Here is an 18,876-nt window from a genome sequence, read left to right as displayed (position 1 = left end):
TTCCGTTCGTCTCGCCCCAACAACACTTTTCGTAACGCTCTCGTCACGCTTACTCTCCAAGTTAAGCGTGTGTAAAGAAGTTTTTATTCAATAGCCTGGCTAGGAATTTTCCAACCAATACTTTCACGATTTGCCTTTAACATACTAAAGTAGATAGTAAAATATTTTTTATCCATTAAGCAGATATGTCGATGATCGACACCGAGTTGGCGCAACGGTAACCGTTCCACAGCCATGGATTGTACCTGTTGCGCTGGCGGTTGCTGGTTCGATCCCCGCACATGACAAACATTTGTATTGGCCATACAGGTTTTTGCCGTGGTCTGGGTGTTTGTGCAGTCCTTGTGGGTCTCCCCACCGTGTCTCGGAGAGCACGTTAAGCCGTCGGTCCCGGTTGTTATCATTTACACCTGATAGCGATCGTTACTCATAGTAGGGAATATATCCGCCAACCCGCATTGGAGCAGCGTGGTGGATAAAGCTCTAATCCTTCTCCTACATGGGGAAAGAGGCCTATGCCCTGTAGTGGGATATTACAGGCTGAAGCGTAAGCAGATATGTGCAAATCCCATCTAGTTTGGATCTTAAACTAAGATTGTAAGTGTAACGTAATTTACTTGAGGGTAGTGAAGTCCAAATCTACTATTTAGTCGTTTTCTTATCGTTCCAAATTTGAATCGGACAGGATTTGAGTGAAAAATTCATTTATTATTCAAATCAACAGACAATCGATCTTTTACATAAAAACCAAAGATGTCCTATTTTTTTATTACCATTCAGATTACAATCAAGAATACGGCCCTTCTGATGGTAAGCTCTCGTCTTGCAACACTGAAAATTACAAGGTCGTTACCGATCTACAACCGCTGCTGTCAACTAAACGCATCCCCAGAAGTTCTGGGTGCTAAATTTTTACCATAGCACCATTTAGTAACCCGAACCTCTTCAATAACTTTTTAAATAGTCTCATGTTGATAATTTAAAATTTGAAATAAACTAAACTCAAAGTACATAAAGCAGATATTGCACTGCACGTGCAATCCTAGCCAATGCATTCATTAAATAACATGACGTCTTATATATTTAAAAATATTATAAATAAAATTATAAAATAGGGAATAAAACTTTTATCGGTTTATCATCATTACAGCCTATACAGTCCACTGCTGGACATAGGCCTCCACAAGTTTACGCCAACAATAACGTGAACTCATGTGTGTTGCCCACAGTCACCACGCTGGGCAGGCGGGTTGGTGACCGCAGGGCTGGTTTTGTCGCACCGACGACGCTCAGTTCGGTTTATAACCAACCATACACAATATCAGGTTAGGAACCTGCTACAGAATCAATGTAAATAAACAGACGACCACAAGAAATTGTACTCAAATAAAACTCGTTTCTTGTATATAGATATGATATTTATTTATATGTATTACATACATCGGATTTAGTAACGAAATAAAATAAAATTATAAATTCCTTTTTTTACCCTTTTTTATAATTTACAAGTTATTAGAAAAAGTAATCTCATTTTGTAAAATGTAATGTTTGTAAAACCGGTTGCGGTTCTTAAAAAAAAAATCTTTAATAAAATAAACATGATGATTACGACTAAATTAAAACCAGATTGTACAAATTTAAAATAAAGTAAAAACAGATCGAGCGATTTCCTTCAGATATTTTTGATCTCTTAAAATAATATTTAAAATACATAAATTTTATCTTTTACAAAATAAATGTATATATTGAAATAATATGTCAGATGAGACTTACAATGCGCCTGCATAAACTTTTAGTGATTCTTTTAATTTATAGTTTTTCATTTAATTTAAATGTCCAACCAAGTGTGAATATATGCTAACAGAATTACAGATGTATATATCTTTATAAAAGTATAATTTGTAAGTCACATCCATAACTTTAGGTTTTTTGTTGAGATGCAGGCATTCACAACCATTTTTCTTTTTTTAAATAAGAATAAAGAAAAAATACTTTTACAATTTAATACCTTTTAAACATAACAATAATAAAACCTTAATTAAAACTAATTGTGCAACAAACTTAGAAAATAAAATATTATTGTCTTTATTTTTATACTTATAATATTTAATTCAAAATGTTTCGAAGATCTCAAAAGCTATTTTAATAATACAAGAAAGGAATACAATACAACATCGATTTTCGTATACTTTCTTTGGTTTGATAAAAATTATATATCACAATAAAATATAAACTAAATTATTATTTCTTTTATATAATTAAATATATTTTCATGAATATGAACTTGATTCGAGGATTTTGGCTTTAGGCGAATTTTAATATTTTTTTATACAAAAAAAAATTGGAAGACTTATCTATAGAATAATGATGTCATTTTTATTTCATTATATTAAACAGTAAATAACATTTAAATTTTAATTTTGAGATATATTTTGTTGTTCGCAGTATATTACTGGTTTTTAAACATTGTTGATAGTCGCAATAATTTAGCTTGCAGTTGACGCGTACCGCGACAACTCTGGTAACACCATGCCTATGGCCTGAAAAAATTGAGCAAACTATCAGCGTGTTAACAACACCGCTCGTGGAAGGGTAGGTTTTGGACGACAAAAAGGGGGAAGATAGGAACGTAAATTAAAATAAAGAAATACTATTTGGTATATAAGAATAGGATCATTAATACTTCTCGGAGAATTTAAAAAAAAAAAATATCTTTTTACTTTATTATATACAGGCTGTTCGACTCCTAACTGCGTTCCTTCAAGTGGTGGGTTCTGTAGGTGTAATAGATGACGTTCCGCGTGAAAAATTTCTAGCTCATTCTTAAATTTGACTTTGTTTAAATAGACGAACTACTTTAATAGTGTTCCGCATGATACCTTTCGTGAGCGTGCGTAAGCAAGGTTATATTTTAAATAGACGAACTACTTTAATAGTGTTTCGCATGATACCTTTCGTGAGCGTGCGTAAGCAAGGTTATATTAATAGGTAACAAAGGTCATATTAATAGGTAACAAGGTATTTACAATGAAAAACATTCTAAGAGAAGAATAATTCATTTCCATGTGCTGTTTTTAGTTATATACGGCAATTAGTACGTTAAAATAACGTTTTTAGGAGTCAAACAGCCTATATAGACAACAACATCAATTTTATGTGTTGTTTTCTGTACATTATTTTTTAGTGCAATAAAGTATATAATATAAACATAAAAAAATCAGCACCGTATAAATATTTTCTTAACGACAGTCATATTCGGACAGTCATTTTAGTCGTAATTGCATAAATTCTAACTGACTGTCACAATCAAGCAATATTAGATAGAAATTAGTCCTTATTTTTCGACTAACCCATAGGGTACAAAAAAAAAACTCAAAAATCGTCAATAGATTGTTTTTTTTTTTTAAATGGTATGATAAATATTGCTCTCATCGAGCGATATGATAGCCCTTTTACGTATATCTTTATATGTAGTAAATCTGTTTTTTTTGTGGTGTAGAAAAGCACACAAAAGTATGAAAAAATAAGAAAGTAAACCCTAAACGTTTGGTCCATATAATCTCAGGTTTTCCGCTTAGCAACGTATTTAGCGATTCAATTTTATTTATATAGAATATATTAATTATAATAAATACCTCGTTAACAGCTCGATCATCGTCATTCTGGTATTGAACGTCCAGATCTGAGCTATCAACGCTGTTCTCCCAATCCTCAGACGACTCTATTGATGAAGCGTCGAGATCCATTTCATCTGAATTACAACAATTAAAAAATGTGACAGACATAAAAAAGTAGATCAAAATTTGGGAAGCATATCTTCGTTCTTGACGAAAACTTGTAAGGACCGTGTAGATATTTTTTGTTTCGTGTTTTTCTGTCTTTAAAGGGCCCCGACACAGAATTATTGGAGACTTTTAAATATAAAGCGATGACATCCCCCAGTATTGATATTACCGAAATAAAGTTTATACAAATATTTTTTTTTTGTTATCTCAAAAAATGTGTGGCTAAAATTATTACTTTTTTATCACTGGTGGTAAGTGGTTACCGCAATCTATGGACGCCCACAACACCAGAAAAATCTGACAACCTTACTTTAACCAAGGTATATTTCCTGTGCTCACCTCAATAAATTGATAACAATATTTATTGATTAATTCGGCCTGTAACATCCCACAGCTGGACATGAGCCTCTTTTTCCATGTAGGAGACGGATCGGCGCTTAATCCACGCTACTCTACTGCGGATAGGCGGAATCTTCTTAACTATAAATTCCTTACCTATGGGATCGGGATGTCTAGGCGCGACAGCTGGCAACCTGAGTGCCGTAGCGTTGCCCGCTTGAGCCGCGTGTCTAGAACTGGATGAGGGTGAGTTGAGGTCTACATTGTTGGTCGAGAGTTGGTCTTCGGAATATCGTACTTGGGTATTATCCTGGTATGGAAGTCATACGAAGCATTAGTTAAATAGGCTTATTGTTTATCATATACGCTACACTACGCTACAGCCTGTAATATCCCACTACTGGGCATAGGCCTCTTTCCCCATATAGGAGAAGGATCAGAGCTTAATCCACCACGCTGCTCCAATGCGGGTTGGCGGATATATTCCCTACTATGAGTAACGATCGCTATCAGGTGTACATGATAACGACCGAGACCGACGGCTTAACGTGCTCTCCGAGGCACGTTGGGAAGACCCACAAGGACTACACAAACACCCAGACCACGGCAAACACCTGTTTGGCCAATACAAATGTTAGTCATGTGCGGGGATCGAACCCGCAACCGCCAGCGCAACAGGTACAATCCATGGCTGTAATCGTTGCGCCAACGCGGCGTCGATTATCATATATGACTACTTAAAAATAATTTAGTCACGTATTTTATTTTTTACTTCATCTTCAACATTTTTATTAAAGTATTAAATATGTGGTAAAAATACCAAATATGAAATTTACATTTACATTTTTCAAATGTACTAAAAGGCTTAAGCTTAACGTCTTAATGGACGGATAACCTACCCGATTTATTGTTATTTTGAAATATTTTAAAATCCATATGTTATATTCGAAAAAATTTAACAATCTCTCGTATTTCGTACAAATTAACATCCAGCTTATCATATATAAGAAAATGTTTCATCCAGTTGGGTTTTATATATACGTTACGTAGTAAAATTATAATCAATGAGTACCGAATAATGAAAACAAGCTAACCCAGCAAACCTCGTGAAGTTATATTTAATTTTCGTAAATATATATGTGTTGTAAGTGCTGTGTGGCTACGGCACTAAAGAATTTAGCCACCCCCTCTCTTCCCGTGGGTGTCGTAAGAGGCGACTAAGGGATAACACGGTTCCACTACCACCTTGAAACTGACCGATGGCGGAATAACCATCCAACTGCTGGCTTTGAAATACACAGGCCGAAGACGGGCAGCAGCGTCTTCGGTGCGACAAAGCCAGTACTGCGGTCACCAACCCGCCTGCCCAGCGTGGTGACTATGGGCAAAACACACGAGTTCACGTTATTTTTGGCGTAAACTTGTGGAGGCCTATGTCCAGCAGTGGACTGTATAGGCTGTAATGATGTAATGATGAAATATATATATATTCGATTTTTTTATTTTCTTTACACAAATCTTGTACTATCATTAAAGAACACAAAAAGAATTATCCAATATGGTGTTCGGAAGTCGTACACATATTTCGATTTTTTTTTTATATGAAATATAAGATGTGATTCATTGTAGGTACTTACATTATTGGTAACATTTGATATGGGATTGTATCTGAGGTCAAGCGTCTCCAGGACGGGCAGAATACTTGTGTTTAAGTCTGGAGGTAGTTCGTTGATCTAAACAATAAAATGTGATTAGACTGTGACATTAAAAAAAAATTAGTATTGTAGTCTTAGCGCAGATAACTGACATAAATTATAGAATTGGGAGAGTAGGGTAGGTAGGTTACTAGTAAGCTTAAATTTCAAGGCAGATTTAGTTGTGCAACAGATTTACAGACACATCCCTAAAAAGTGTGCTGTCTTAACAAGATATTATTATAAACCCACAGGGAGCTATTTATCATCCACATAAAATCAATATAAGTTTAAATTTATCCTTATCATTAATAGTATAAAGCACAGTTGCTTCCTACTGTCTGTATGGTTAGCTTGCGCTTGCTAGCGTTATGCTTATCTTTAAAACTGCGCAACGGATTTCGATGCAGTTTTCTTTAGTAAATAAAGTGATTCCAGAGGAAGGTTAATATGTATAATACATGCATAATATAGTAGATGAACACTGATAGTTTTAGCAACCGTGCGAAGCTGGGGCGGGTCGCTAGTAATAGTATAAATGCGAAATTTTGCGACGGATACTTATCTATCTACTTATGTTTTTACTTTTTCACGCATAAACTACTGAATTGATTGTAATAAAACTTGACAGATAGCTTGAGATCTTGAATAACACATAGGCTAATTTTTACCATATAATTCCATTAATATTGGACACTACGCGGGTAAAACGAGACCTATTTGATGTTAATAAATGAACAAATACCTGGTTATAACTAAGTTGAAGATACATAAGACTTCTGCACTTCAACAAGGACGTTGGAAAATCCTTTATTTTGTTGTGCTTGAAGTTGCAGTGGACCAAACTCTCCATAGTGTCCATGTTTGGAGGTAGACTTTCTATCTGATTGTACTCTAGAGTCAGCCATCTGTGGACAAGATTTATTATCAAGGTTTCACTTTAATTATAGAGTACCGAAAATTAGACTCTGCTTAAAGATGGGTTGTCTGGAAGAAATGGCTAATTTGCTATAGTAATATGTATCAAACCACAAAAGGCATAGCACATGGATCTGTAATTGGGCCAATTGAATATCTCCTCTATGTTAATGAAATGTGTAATTTGATAAAACAAGGCTCCATTTATCAATTTGCCGACGATACTTGTTTGATTGCGGCACATAGATCAGTATCTGAAGCTGAAAATATTATGAAAAACAGCTATAATCTTATTTGTAAATGGGCCCATGATGTTGGGCTGGTGATTAACGCTCAAAAAACTAAATTTATACATTTACATTCTTCCCATAACGTACCTGTCATCTCCCCGCTATCATGGCCCACACTCATGAATGTTTCCATAGTAGTCGTATTAGTTTAAATTGTCAATGTCCACTGTTAGAAAACGTAAATCTACATACTTATCTCGGCATCGTTATTGATAACAGATTTAGCTGGAAGCCTCACATAGACCTCGTCTGCTCTAAATTAAGATCTCTACTTAGTAGATTGTTTATATTGAAAAATAAGCTCCCATATAAAATTTGTTGAATACTGGTATCTAGCCCTGGCTCAATCTGTTATCAGTTATGGACTAAGTAGCTACGGTAGGACCTATAAAACACATTTAAATAATATTTATGCTTTACAGTTACGTTTATTAAAAACCATTATTCCAAAATTTAAAAAAAAAAGTATCTTGAATGAAAGTGATATTTTGAAATATTGTAATGTCTTGGATGTATTTACTTTGGTGAAATTCAATATCCTAAATGAAGTTAATGACCCTTCTTTATTAATCAAAAAATGTAGACCCAATACCCTAAGAAACATTAAAAAAAAAATTGTTATGCCGAATGCTAGAAATTTTTACGGAGCTAGAATGTTAAACACCATTATACCTGCATTTGTTAATGAGCTTCCCGAAGACCTACAAAAGTTATACCTGGACAAACGCAAATATAGAAGATCACTAAAAGAACATTTATTGAAATCTTTAAGCGTTTAATAGTTACAAAATTTTGGTAATTACCTTAGTTTAGATTTAATGGCTATAACATGGTACGGTACGGTATAGATATTATATGATAATATGATATGCGACGCGGCGGCTTGTCCGGATAAGCTCTTGTGAGTTTTCGTGGCAGGCTTATGTATAACTGTTAAGTATGTTTTTTTTTTGTATTTTTGAACAAATGAAAAAAAAAGCCATAAATCCGCCCATTGTACTTCACTGTCTGTAACTATCTTTATGCTTTGTTTGTAATATATTAGTGGTGTACAATAAAGTATAAAATAAAATAAATAGTTAGCGCCAATTTTTGGACGTTTCAAACTATAGTGACAAAAAACGAATGTGCTTTAATAAGTAAACTCCTTTAGTTACCCCCTACAGTAATATACGAGACGTAACTCTTTCTCTTTCTATCTTCACTAAATTATATCTCCCTCTCAACTTCAACTCAACAACGCTCTCGTCACGCTAAGACCAGCTTATTCCCCAAGTCAAGCGTGCGTAAAAAAGTTTTACTTTAAAAAAAAAGGTAGTTCTATATATTTAGGTTGAGCAAGTAAAATCTATGTTCAATACAAGTCATTAATTTGTATTTTGACATATCATCTACTTATTCAATAAAAGACAAATGACACCTGCTAATGACACCAAGTCAAGTAGTGGCATACAGCCAAAAGTTTGTCTAAGGGACATAAAAATAATGATAGAAATCTTATGTTACTGGTATTGTACACCTTTCCGCTACATTCTCTACATTTTGTTTGTCTAAGGCTTGTCAAGAAGAGATTTCTCTTTAGTAATAAGACTGCCTTTCATACATTGTTTTCTTTTATTCCTTTATTATTTATACAGAGTAGAGTCAGTAAGAGAGTGACATTAAATAAAATTACATATCTATACATATAAATAAAATTAAAATGTCCGTCTATGATTTAAAAAAAAAACTGTTTTTCAAGTACATATTTACACAATACTAAAACACAAAGATACGATTTAAATTTTTTTGTCTGTGTCTTTCTGTCTTGTCTCTCCGGGTTAATCTCTAGAACGGCAGTACCGATGTTTATAGGACTTGCACTAGAAGATATTGGTGGTTGTGAAGCGCGTTGACCGCGCGAGAGTACCTACCGCCCAGATAGATATGAAATAAACAAACATTTTTCCATAGTCAGATAAAGGAGACCACATGGTCACATACTTTTTATCTCATAATTATTACGGAATCAGGATCACGACGTTAAAAAAATGTATCCAGACAGAATTTCTCACGCGAACGAAGTTACAGGGTAAGTTATAGCCTCTTTTTAAATGTTTTTTTTTTTTTGTATATACTCGTTAGGAACGTTAGGAATTATATTTAATGTAATACCTATGTATTATTCACAAATCAAAAGTATTTTTAAAATAGAAGACCACTTTCAATAGTTTTTTTTTAACGAAGTTCCTTATGAGGCATTGCGGAGGGGTACCCTAGCCGGCAAGAAAGCCCGTAACGTTAAATATAACGTAACGTAAGATTCTTATGTATAATCATGTATGACAGCTATACAGTGACTAATGTATAGTTTAGTGATGTTATAATTATTGCGGTTTAATAATTAATATAAATTTTTATAAATCACTGTAAATAAAAAAAAAGGTGTTAAGATAATTTTGTAATTTTTTTGATTTTTATCAATAAAAAATCATAATATAAAATGTATATCCGAATAATTTTATAGAACTAGGTCGTCAAACAAGCGTACGGCTCACCTGAAGATAAGCGATTTCCGTAGTTTATAGATCATCTACGACACAGGAAGCATTTCAAGCGCGTTGCGCGCTGTGTTACGATACAAGCAGGGGACAAATTAAATCACATATATTTTTTCTTTTATTTTTATACAACTAGGTCGACAAACAATTGTAAGGCTCACCTAATAGTAAGCGATTACAACAGCCTGCAACACTGAAAGCATCAAGCGCTTTGCCGGCCCTACCCCCAATCCCCCCAGGAGCTCTGGTCACCTTACTTACCGTAGGGACAAAATACTGCTTGAAAGTGATATTATTTAACTGTGATCTTCTATCGGGCTGCTCTAGAGTTTGAGCAGGATGTTTCCTGCTGTACCCGTGCCGTGTTGTGTATCTCAGTTTAAAAAGGTTTTTTTTTTTTTTTTTTTTTTATGACAAATAGGCAGGCATTTGACCACTATCTCACCTGATGTTAAGTGACGATGCGGTCGAAGGTGGAGCATGCCTGCCTAATAACAGCCTATTCACTCTGGCTTTGAAGGCACCCAGATTGTATCGTTCGGGAAACACAGACGCGGGCAACGAGTTCCATTCCTTAGCTGTGCGCATCAGAAAAGTAGAGCCAAAGCGTTTTGTGCGCGTAGGTGGCATATCGACGACATAAGGATGGAACGATCGACCGCGCCTAGTGTCCCGATGGCGGAAGGTTGTTGGGGGAATTAGATTGTGTAATTCCTTCGCACACTCACCGAAATATATTTTGTAGAACACCGACAGACGAGCTACCCTACGCCGATGATCGAGACTCTGCAACTTGGTGTCTGTCAGAGTAGGGTCACCTATGAGTCTCTTAGCTCGTTTTTCCACCGAGTCCAAAGTTGCCAGTTGGTATTTGGCGGATCCATCCCAAAGATGGCAGCAATACTCCATACAAGACCGAACTTGTGCTTGGTATAGTTGAAGCAGCTGTTCTGGAGTGAAGTATCGCCTTACCTTAGAGAGAATACCTAGTTTTTTTGCTGCAGTTTTTGCTTTGGACTCGATGTGTTGCCCAAAGTTCAGATTGGACGATAGCTCTACACCGAGGAGCTGTAGGGAGTCGGTAATTTCCACAGAAACATCCCGGAAAGTCGGAGCCAGGTGTAAAGGGCTCCGTTTAGAGGAGAACACACACGCCTGAGTTTTTGTAGCGTTGAACGTGACCAGATTGGCATCGCCCCATTCGGAGACTGCCTGGAGGGCGACGTTCAAGCGGCTGACCATATCCTCTCGACAAGACTGGATAACATCCTTACTAGCCCTCGCACCCGAAAAGTATCTGTCCGTCACTGTGCAGTCGTCAGCGTACCCAAAGGTACCGGGGACGAGCAGATCGTTAATATGCAGCAGGAAGAGGGTAGCGGACAAGACTGATCCCTGAGGAACACCAGCGTCGATAGCCTTTTGGTCCGACGAGTACCCGTCAAGGACAACTTGTATTGAACGTTCGCTCAGGAAGTCAGAAATCCAAGTGCAAAGGCCAGGTGGAATACCATATGAAGGAAGCTTGCTTATAAGGCTCGCGTGCCAAACCCTGTCAAAGGCCTTCGAGATATCGAGAGACACGGCAAGTGCTTCGCCGTGTTTGTCAATGGCCTCACTCCAAATATGTGTGGCATACACTAGAAGGTCCCCAGTCGAACGGTGCTGGCGGAAACCGTACTGCCGGTCGCTGAGGAGATCGTTACCTTCCAAGTGGGCCAAGAGTTTGTTGTTTAGTTCACGTTCCATAGTCTTACAGAGTATGGATGTGACCGAGATGGGACGGTAATTGACAGGGTCTGCACGACTACCTTTTTTGGGCACAGGCTGCACGTTGGCAAGCTTCCAAGACTTCGGCACTTTGCCAGTCTTAAGTGACAGGCGGTACAGGCGTGTAAGAGGTGGAGACAACTCAGGGGCACAGGTACGCAGGACTATCGCTGGTATACCATCCGGTCCGCTGGCCTTGTTTACGTCTAGAGTTTGCAGGATTTTAAGGATCTCAAAAAAGGTTAGTTACAGTAAATTGCTTACTACTTATAATTATTTTATAAGCACACTAGCTGACTCGGCAAACGTTGTCTTGCCGCTAAACGCTATTTAAGAACCTACGCTTCCTAATTGAAGAGTCACTTGAGAGCCTGTAGAAGCTACGGTGTCGCTAGTGGGCGTGGTAAGGTGGGCGGATCCAGTGGGCGGGGCTTGAGCACGAGTGGGTGGGGCCTGTTCGAGTAGGTGTGGTCAGTAGGCGGGGCATGATAGGCGGGGTCAGTGGGCGGGGCTTGGTCTCCAGTAGGTGTGGCCTCCGCAGCTCGTTGTGCCCTTGTCCTGACGCCCTTGAAGTCTTCTCTCGGAGTCAATGGCATCTCCAAACCTCACTTCTGACACCAGTTGTTACGTGTTAGGGTTTATAGGATTTGAAGAGAAAGACCTGCTGACTCTTTTGGAGACTTTATTCACTAGCACTAGGTCCAACACAAAGCACTAGGTTCAAACACTAAGCACTAACAATGTCCTAAGTCGTAGCCAATGTCGTAGTTTTCGCTGGTACCACTCTTGATCACTAGTTTTCACTTTGAAGTCGCCTCGAAGATCGCTCAAACTGAACTGCACTCGCTCGCCTCCCTGCGGCTATTTATATCGGCCGAGACGAGGCCCAGACCATTCTGGAAAGTTCGCGCATGTACCCGGTTTTCTAGACTATACTTCTATATTGTTCCACAGTAATTCCTCTAACGCCATCTAGTATTGAGTAGAGTTTCATGTGGTCTCTGTCTTTGTGTGGTTTCAATGGTGGTCATGCCGCTAGATGGCGCTAGTTTCTTTGTGTGTTCGTAACAATATAATTATTAAAAAAAAGTCACCATACCATTAAATCTTCATTAATTATCTCAGTTCAGTTCAGCTTATTGCAGTCCACTGCTAAACATAGGCCTCCCCAAGTTCGCGCCAGACATACCGGTTTTCCGCAATCCTCATCCAGCCTACACCAGCAATCTTACGTAGATCGTCGGTCCAACGGGCCGGAGGACGTCCCACACTGCGTTTGCCAAGACGCGGTCTCCACTCCAGGACCCGTCTGCTCCAACGGCCATCGGTCCTGCGATACAGATGATCAGCCCACTGCCACTTCAACTTGCTAATTCTGTGGGTTATGTCAGTTACTTTCGTTCTCTCGCGGATAGTCTCATTTCTTATCCTATCTTTGAAAGAAACCCCAAGCATAGCTCATTCAATTGCACGTTGAGCGACATTAAACTTGTGAACCAATTCTTTCGTCAGTCCACGTCTCGGCTCCGTATGTTAACACAGGCAGGACACATTGCTCGAAGACTTTTGTCTTGGAATCTTCGAAGTAAAGACTCAAAGAAGCCTGCCAAACTCCGCCCAGCCCAACCAAATCCTCTTATCGGCCTCCTTCTCAAAGTTGTTGCGGCCTAGTAGGATAGTATGGCCTAGGTAAATATAATCTTGAACAACTTCGAGTAGGGTACCATCTACTGATACCGGTCTCGGTATGACGTGGTTGTTAAACATAACTTTCGTTTTGTCCAAGTTCATACAGAGACCGACACGTCGGAAAGACTCGTTTAGGCCGGCCAGCATTTGACCTAACTCATCCAACGTCTCCGAAAAGATGACGATGTCGTCGGCGAAACGAAGGTGAGAGATGTATTCACCTTTGCCGTTGATGCCTCGTTCCCCCCAATGCAAGGTCTTAAAGACATCCTCCAATGCACTGGTAAACATTTTCGGTGATATTACATTTCCCTGTCTTACCCCACACCGGAGGGAAATAGGTCTTGTTCTATGGTCCTGAACATGAACGGTTATCGTCGCCGTGTCGTACGTACACCTCAGTACCTCGATATATCGCCAGTCGATATGACATCTCTGCGGAGAGTCCAGAACAGCCCAGGTCTCGACAGAGTCGAAGGCTTTCTCGTAGTTCACAAATGCCATACACAGCGGCTGATTATATTCTTCTGTCTTTTGAATAATCTGCTGAACAGTGTGGATGTGGTCTACGGCGCGGTAGCCATTTCGAAATCCAGCCTGCTCTGGTGGTTGGAATTCGTCGAGTCTTCTGGCGAAACGATTCGTAACAACCCTCGAAAATAGCTTATAGACTCGGCTCAGAAGTGAGATCGGTCTGTAATTCTTTAACAGAGACTTATCGCCACTCATAAAAACAGCGCCACCACACTCCTGGACCCTCCGGCGTGGTACCTCGGTGGATGACAGCGTTAAAGAGTTGCCAAGGCTTTTAGGGCAGGTCGCCCTGCGGACTTAAGGAGCTCAGTGGTAACTCCGTCATCCCTCATCTTCTTCGAAGTCTGGGATACACTCCGAATAATAGCGCAACAATGGTGCCCGTGGATCTTCGGTGTCCCAAGTTGCAGGCTTGCGTGCGCTCGACGAGTACAGCTGCCCATAAAAATTTTCAACCTCTTCTCGGATCTAAGGGCGAGAGCGAACGGTTCTGCCATCCGCTGTTTTAAGCTTCGCAAGAAGGCTTCTCCTCAGTGGTCTTTGGAAAACTTTGGCCCCCTATTCTGCTCAATAAGAGTAGCAATCTCTCTCGTATTTGAGCAGCGGAGGTCTCGGCGTACAAGTTTCCGTATCCTCTTGGAAAGAACCCTCTGTTCTGGCGAAGCAGCGGACAAGTCGCGACTCCACCGCATCAGATCCAAGGCTTCGGGAGAACTGGACTGCCTCGTTGACTTCGTTGGCGGAAAGTAAGTAAGTACACACCTTTTCACCACGTTGTCGGTCATCTCGTCCACGTCGCCAGTAGCTTCCAGTGAATCAAATCGGTTTTAGAGTCTTAATTGGAACTGCTCGGAGCCACATAGTATTTAGGGCAGCGTAGGTCGGAGAGTAGATTTCATCAATTACACTATAATTAATTAAGATTATTTGGATATTGAGAGCATTACGTACTAATTAGTTTTAAACCACTTTTTTGGCTAAATTTTTTATTAAATTTATTGTTAAAATAATTTCATAATTTGAACAGATTCAATAAAAAAAAAGTAAACTTGATCTACTTAGTTGCTACTTGCATAGAAACTATTTTCAGTTAAGGTCAACATATTGTTAAATAATGTTGATTAAAATGTTGCTCAGAAAGCTCCAAGAGGGATGGTGGGGGAGTTTTGGTGGCGGTGTCTAGGAACATACCTTCATGTAGACTTTTTAGCTGGGAGAGTGACTCGGAGGATGTTTGGGTTTCTATTGACGTAAATATTAATAATAAAGTAACAAAATTAATAATTTGTGCGGTTTATCTACCCCCACCAATCAACTTGGAACGGCTTACTCATTTCCTTGAACACACTAATGACTTATTAGATAAAACTGACCAAGTTGTATTGATAGGTGACTTCAACTTGAGCTTTATTGGTTGGACTCGAAATTCAATTAGCGGACCATGTAGTGCAGTAAACGGCGGTTCTCCGTTAGGTTTAGCGTTGACCGACTTTATGTCACTTAACAATCTTACACAAATGAACAGTACGTATAACATCGATGGTAAGATTTTGGACCTTGTTCTCACTAATTGTTTCACCCTTCAGGTTACTGACGATCTCAATGCCTTAAGTAAAATTGACACAAAACATCCTCCTCTCCTAATTTCTTTACATGGACAAATGCCACACTTTCTTAAGCCTGCTCTTAATCCACGATATAACTTTTTCAAAGCGTGTTATGAAAAAATACTTGCTAATCTGATGCGTATCGATTGGTTGGCAGAATTCAATTTCTGTCATAATGTAAATGAAATGACTACAGTTTTTTACAGCTTATTAAGAAACACCATAGAAAGCTACGTCCAACAAACTAAACCCAAAGGCAAAAGATTCCCGTCGTGGTTCAGTAAGTCCTTAATAAAAATAATCTCGGAAAAAGAAAATAAGAGAAAAAAGTACATGAAATACAAAAATCCACGTGACAGATTAGAATATGAGCTGCTGCGAAGGCGTAGTCAGAAATATACTGAGATATGTCTTCAAATGTATAAAAAACGAACAGAGGAAAACATTCACAAAAACCCAAAACTATTCTGGCGATATATAAAGGAGAGACGTGGTGGCGAAACTACTATACCTGCTGAAATGACACATGGCAATCAAATCGCAAAGACTGGGTCCCAGATAGCAGAATTGTTTGCGGATAGGTTCGCGTCAGTATACAGCTCCTTAATACTACCTGAAGAAACATCTGTTAAAGCGAACGAATCGCATTATCTGAGTAAATTGAAATTTTCCGAGAGAGAAGTTATACGCGCAATTAAAAAACTTGACATCTTCAAGGGTGCTGGTCCTGATGAAATCCCTCCTGTCTTTGTAAAACGTTGTGCGCCTGCTCTGGCACTACCTTTATCGCTTATTTTTAACGTATCTCTCAGGGATGGAATTTTTCCCGATGAATGGAAGAAAGCTAAAATTGTACCAGTCTACAAAAAGGGTGACTGTAACGATGTTGCAAACTATCGACCGATTTCCATATTATCGTGTTTCTCTAAACTTTTCGAGACTCTTGTTTGCCCAATTATAACTCGCCATATAGGTACAGCTATTTCAGATATGCAGCATGGGTTTATAAAAGGACGCTCTGTCCAAACAAATTTGCTGTCACTCACGTCATATTTAAGTAAGGAAGTTGATAGGAATCAACAAGTGGACTGTATTTATATGGACTTTTCCAGTGCTTTTGACAAGGTGTGCCATTCACGTCTTGTACGTAAATTGAGATGTTACGGTATTGATGGGTCCCTTCTGGAGTGGTTTAACTCGTATTTGGCAAAGAGACCTCAGTTTGTGGTCCTTAATGGCCACAGATCACGGGATTACGTTGCTAAATCAGGAGTGCCTCAGGGGTCCGTCTTGGGTCCTGTTCTCTTTTCGGTGTTTATTAACGATATAACATCTTCGATTAAAAACTGTAGATATTCGATTTTTGCTGATGACCTAAAAGTATATAGAACAGTTGGTTCGATTGTTGATTCTTTGCTAATTCAGGGTGACCTTGATCGAATCAATGCATGGTGCAGCGTAAATGGTATGATAGTGAATGCAAAGAAATCCTTTCATATTAAATACACAAGGAAAAAGAAAACTCTTGCAACAACGTATAGATTAAGTTCAGAAGTGTTGCAAGAAGTTAATAAAATACGAGATCTCGGTGTGATAATGGACAGTAAGCTAACATTCAGGGAACACGTTGATACTGTGGTTAACCAGGCTTCCAAAATGCTAGGCTTCCTTAAAAGGAATACTAAAGGATTTCTACACCCAGAAACAAAAACAATTTTGTTTAACTCACTGGTGCGAAGCAGGCTTGAATTTGCATCAGTGGTCTGGAACCCACAATATACAACTCACTCACAGCGTATTGAAAGCATTCAAAGATCTTTTACGAGGCACCTGGCATTCCACAGTTCAGGTATATCCCATAAAGACACATATGATCTGCGGCTAAAACAATTTGGCATGGTATCGCTTTATAACCGCCGAATTCTGCTCGACATTATCTTCCTTAAAAAGATCTTGTCAGGTTATGTAGATTGTGCGGACTTACTTAGACACATAAAGCTGAGCGTCCCCCGAAAATATCCACGGCATCGCATTACTAGGTTACTATACGTTCCTGCATGTAGGACTAACGTTCTCAAAGGTGCTCCAATACCGCGATTATGTTCTGAGTACAACCGACTCACCGCGTCATTACCAGATATAGATATTTTTAATGATTCAGTCTCCAGCATTCGAAAAAAACTTACTGCACATTTCTATTCGTTACCCTCTGTATAACCTGCATACCTGTTATGTTTGTTGTTATAGTCTCTGTTTTAGATTATATTTCCGAATTTTTCCATATATTACCTACTGTACGAGAGTATGTAACGTGAACTCACATTAGTTTTGTTTTTTTTTTGTATTAATTTCCCATCTGTGATTATATAAAGATCAAATTTAATTAATTAAGTGTGATGTACATACCTGTAATTGGCATGCATACTATCTCAATATTGTGAATTATAGATTATTGTATTGTAATGTTTGTAATGCTGTTGGTGTGTCTATAAATAAATAAATAAATAAATAAATAAATAAATAAAATGTTAAAAGTATGATTTTTACAAGTTAAAAAAATAAAAATATGTTCATATATATTCTAGCAACATTAAAAAACCTTCTAATTCAGATTAATTAGACCTACACCTACTAAAAAGCTCTGAATATATTCTAATAAGCCAATTCTTGATTTTACACGCTATTTAAGATGAGACACCACTAGAATAGACTTCCAGACCAGACGGACATTGTATAAATGCAATTATATATGCAAAGCAGAAATTAAACCTACAACAGTTTACTGTGAATGCTACGCTTCAGCCTGTAATATCCCACTACTGGGCATAGGCCTCTTTCCCCATGTAGGAGAAGGTCAGAGCTTAATCCACCACGCCGCTCCAATGCGGGTTGGTGGATATATTCCGTTACTATAGGTAACAATCGCTATCAGGTGTACATGATAGCAACCCGGACCAACGGCTTAACGTGCTCTCCGAGGCACGGTGGGGAGACCCACAAGGACTGCACAAACACCCAGACCACGGCAAACACCTGTAAGGCCAACACGGCGTCTTCATACTGTGAGTGTTAATGTGCAAATTTTTGAAAATAAAGAGATATTTTGATTTTAACTAATGTTTATTTATATCCTACCTCAACTGGTTCAGGCTGGTCATCTCTTCTGGAACACTTTTGATCACATTGCCGCGGGCACCAAATGTATCTAATTTGGTTAATTTACCGATCTCTTTCGGAATTTCTACCAACCCCGTCCTGTTGCACCAGAAAGCCTCTAGACTTTCCAATTCACCGATTTCCGGTGCCAACACTTTCAAGGGATTGTAGCTGACATTCAAATTGATCAGATTTTTTAAATTACCGATTTCGGGCGGCAATTCACTTATATTGTTATAATCAAGAGTTAAAGTAGTCAAGTTTGATAGCTGTGTTATTTGTACAGGTACCTCTGTTAATTCATTACTATGTAAATAAAGGTATTCGATATGAGTGCAGGTAAATAGAAGAGGAGGAATATCAGTTATTTCGAAGGAGTTCAAGATAACGCGAGATTTTTTTTCGGCTATAGCCTGTTCTATCACTGCTAAGATGTGATTTTCACGGATGAATTTTAATATTGCACTCATTTTGTGTCTATTTTTGGTTACATTGCAAGGGAATGTTGAATACTGCGTTCAAAAATATTAATGACATTGACAATCATCTGAGGA

The 18,876-nt window shown here is 38.4% G+C and overlaps 1 protein-coding gene across 1 annotated transcript; it reads right to left on the bottom strand.

The window, feature by feature from the left end:
- Positions 1-2,084: 2,084 nt before the first annotated feature.
- On the bottom strand, positions 2,085-18,872 carry LOC123667546 (leucine-rich repeat protein soc-2-like). The gene is made up of 6 exons (XM_045601428.1): positions 18,302-18,872; positions 6,564-6,726; positions 5,762-5,857; positions 4,281-4,434; positions 3,636-3,751; positions 2,085-2,540 (listed from the first exon to the last, which is right to left on the bottom strand). Exons 1-6 carry the CDS (start codon positions 18,790-18,792, stop codon positions 2,487-2,489), a joined length of 1,074 nt encoding a protein of 357 aa, XP_045457384.1. The 5' UTR covers positions 18,793-18,872; the 3' UTR covers positions 2,085-2,486.
- Positions 18,873-18,876: the final 4 nt, after the last annotated feature.

The sequence above is a fragment of the Melitaea cinxia genome, chromosome 28 (assembly GCF_905220565.1).
Source record: "Melitaea cinxia chromosome 28, ilMelCinx1.1, whole genome shotgun sequence".
NCBI classification, from domain to species: domain Eukaryota; kingdom Metazoa; phylum Arthropoda; class Insecta; order Lepidoptera; family Nymphalidae; genus Melitaea; species Melitaea cinxia.
This window is presented reverse-complemented; position numbering and strand designations above follow the sequence as displayed.